General features: G+C 36.4%; 1 protein-coding gene across 1 annotated transcript in view; it reads right to left on the bottom strand.

The window, feature by feature from the left end:
- ANKRD28 (ankyrin repeat domain 28) overlaps nucleotides 1-3458 on the bottom strand; it is a 121081-nt gene that overhangs the window by 47918 nt on the left and 69705 nt on the right. The window contains exon 7 of the mRNA XM_004704188.2: nucleotides 1631-1773. Coding sequence (XP_004704245.1) covers nucleotides 1631-1773 — 143 coding nt within the window. The remainder of the gene's footprint in view (nucleotides 1-1630; nucleotides 1774-3458) is intronic.

The following is a 3458-nucleotide window of genomic DNA, read 5'->3' as shown; positions in this document are numbered from 1 at the left end:
TAATAAAATGATTTAAAAAAACCTTGCAATTTCGGAAACCCAGAGGGGCAGCTCCATTCTGTCCTATAGGGTCACTATGAGTATCCTTTAAAGAGCAGGAAGAATTGGACAGACGAACACACACACACAGAGCCAGGTGATAACAGAGGCAGAAATTGGGAGTAATACACCCACAAGTCAAGGAACAACAAAAACCGTGGGAGTAATACACCCACAAGTCAAGGAACAACAAAAACCGCCGCCATCTACCAGAAGCTGGAAGAGAGAGGCATGGAATAGATCTTTCTCAGAATCTCCAGAGAGTAACAAATTGACAATCCATTGGCTGCTAGCCTCTAGAACCATGAAAGAAATCCTGCTGATTTAATCTATCCAATTTGTGGTAATTTGTTATATCAGATCCAGGAAACAAACACACTAATACATGGCATTATATGGCTCTAAATTGGATTCTTTATTTAGAAGAACATTTTTGTGTCTAGTAATACTTTACAAATGTTATCTTGCTGTCAATAACACAAATTTCAAAAATTGTACAGGAATGGACTTGAAATTGTCACTAGACACTGCATGTCATTAACCTACATCAGAGGGGGATGATGGTGCAATGTGGAAAGTTATAGAAGCTGCAGGGGAAACTTTCATCTATGCACTCTATAAGATCCCATAAAACAGTGTGTCTGGGGCTTTCCCAACTCCTTCTTATGAATCCTACACTTTATAAAGAACTACTAGCTTGAATTGAGGGAAAGTAGCTCACATAGTCCTTTAAGAGCCTATTCAGCAATAAAATTTTGCCATGTATTCTTCAACTAAGCTACCGCCTCCATTTATTTAAAGGTTTCCCCAGCTATCTGAAAGTACAGCATTCCTATGAAACCTTTTGTAAGTCAAAATCGTGTAAAGAAGTAATTACTATTAATTTATATGGGCAAAATCTTTGAGCATTCTCAGACCTACCCAATCATATGAAGTAACACACGAAAACCTTCAGCAACATGAACACAGTGTTCATAGCCACAGTTCAAAATTAATGGCTTGATGCTGACACACCAAGTACAGACCCTGGAGAAGGAGGCTGGTGATGCCATTCTTGCTACATTAGAGTCCTGCTTCAGTATGGGCTTGCTGATTGCTAGTTTCAGTTTCCATCTTTCTTTGTAAAAATAAAATATTCTTTGGATTTCTTTCAGTTATAAAAAACAGGTATGCAACTTCGCTCTTTTGTAAAAGAAAAGGGCTGTAAAGCAAACTTTTAAAAAGCAGAGGGCATACCTCCATTTTTTCCCTCCTCTCTAGCAGAACTAAACTTTCTCTAATTTGTTGCTGTTAATCTATTTCAAAGAACCAAGTGAGTTTATACTGAGTGTAGCAGTAAAATAAAAGTATTTAAAGGATGACCCGTGAAAGCTATTTTAAGCTATCTCAACTAAGAAATAAAAAATATTCATATAAAGAAGTATCCCTTCCTAAATAGATTCATATAGAGGAATACTTTTGCTCAATAGGCAATAAGCATCTTATTAATCTGAAATAATTTTTGCCAACAATGTAAAAAAATATGAAAAATGCTCCACAATTTTATACCACTCAACCTATATATATAGATATGTAATATATATATACCTACATCGACTCCAAGATCTAGGAGGTACTTGACTACACTGATCATGCCACTTGAAGCTGCTGCATGAAGAGGTGTGTAAGACTTCTTATCCTTGCATGTCACTTCTGCTCCATGTGCCACAAGTAATTTCACTACTTCAATGTGACCTGAAAATTTATGAAGGAAAAAAAAAGGATAAACATAAAAAATATTATATTATTCTGTAGTCTTGAAAGTAAAAATGCGAATTAACTACATAATGTATGACCATCTCATCTGAGAAAAAGAAAAAGGTAAGATTTCTGGATAATATAAAATTAAATCTGGAAAAAAATAGATGGGATTGTTTTATCAATGATAACACTGTCATTTATAATCCTACATCTGTAATTTTTCCAACAATGTCTTGCTTTTTTCAAGGTTGATTGAATATATTATGTTCTGATGCTAGCTGCTTATGCCTAATGTTGGCACTAGTTTTTATTTTTTTCTTGTTTGTAAAGATAGATCAATTTTTGCAGTTTCTTACTTCTAAATCTGGGAGTGGTATGAGTTTCTTGAAAATGTTAGATTTTTATAAAAGGCAGTTAAAAATATTTTTTCCTTAAATCTTTACCAGTTCTGCCTTACCAACTATGATACTTACACATTTTATTAGTCAGAGTATACTAGGTTACATTGTGCTGTGGTTAGAAACCAACTCCCCAATTTCAGTAACTTAAACAACTATAATTTTATTTCTCATCGACACTATGATAGGTTGGCAAGAGGGTGCTGCTCAGTCATTCAAGTAATCACTCAAACAACCATTATCATCTTGAATATGGCCAATTTCCATGCTGGAGGGGAAAATGAACTGTGTATAACCTCTTATCACAGCAATTATGTGCTCTAACTCAAAAGTGATGTTGCTTTCAATTCATTGACCAAAATACATCTTAAGACCTCACCCAAACAAGAGGTCCAGGAAGAACTGTATCTGAAGGTGGGAAAATCACTATTATCTTTTCTAATTAAACCAGATTACATTTTCAGTACTCTCTCCATCCCACATCATGACTCTTATTCTGTGCCATTTTTCATGTACTGTATGCAATGCTATGCTTCAGTGTCTTCCCAATCACTCCTACGAATCCATCAAGACCCAAATCAGATCCCAACTTCTTTGATGAACACAGTCACTGTTTTTCCAAGAAGTCCTGTATGTCAAAAGCACCAAATATTTATGATTCCCATCTAACAATTACATATCGCCTTGCAATGTTTTCAATGTCTGAATCATTATTTAACCAACTTTTATTTGTAAGTGCTAGTTTTCCCAAAAAAGTTATACAACCTCAAAAGCAGAGACTGTATTATATGTTCTACTTCTTGGTAAGGCAGGCAGGCAGGCAGTAGTGTTTTGTTGTTTTTTTATATCATTTTATTAGGGGCTCATACAACTCTTACCACAATCCATACACACATCAATTGTGTAAAGCGCACTTGTACATTCATTGCCCTCATCATTCTCAAAACATTTCCTCTCCACTTAAGCCCCCCGCATTAGGTCCTCACTTTTTCCCTCCCTCCTCCCTCATGAGCCCTTGATAGTTTATAAATTGTCATTTTGTCATATCTTGCCCTGTCCGACGTCTCCCTTCACCTACTTTTCTATTGTCAGTCACCAAGGGAGGAGGTCACATACAGTTCCTTATAATCGGTTCCCTCTTTTCTACCTACTCTCCCTCTACCCTCCGTTTCGCCACTCACACCACTGGTCCTGTAGGGCTCATCTGTCCTGGATTCCCCGTATTTTCAGTTCCTATCTGTACCAGTGTACATCCTCTGGTCTAGCCAGACTTGCAAGGTC

This window comes from Echinops telfairi, unplaced genomic scaffold (genome assembly GCF_000313985.2).
Source record: "Echinops telfairi isolate 266 unplaced genomic scaffold, ASM31398v2 ScPeMD7_7420;HRSCAF=8458, whole genome shotgun sequence".
Taxonomy (NCBI): Eukaryota; Metazoa; Chordata; class Mammalia; order Afrosoricida; family Tenrecidae; genus Echinops; species Echinops telfairi.
This window is presented reverse-complemented; position numbering and strand designations above follow the sequence as displayed.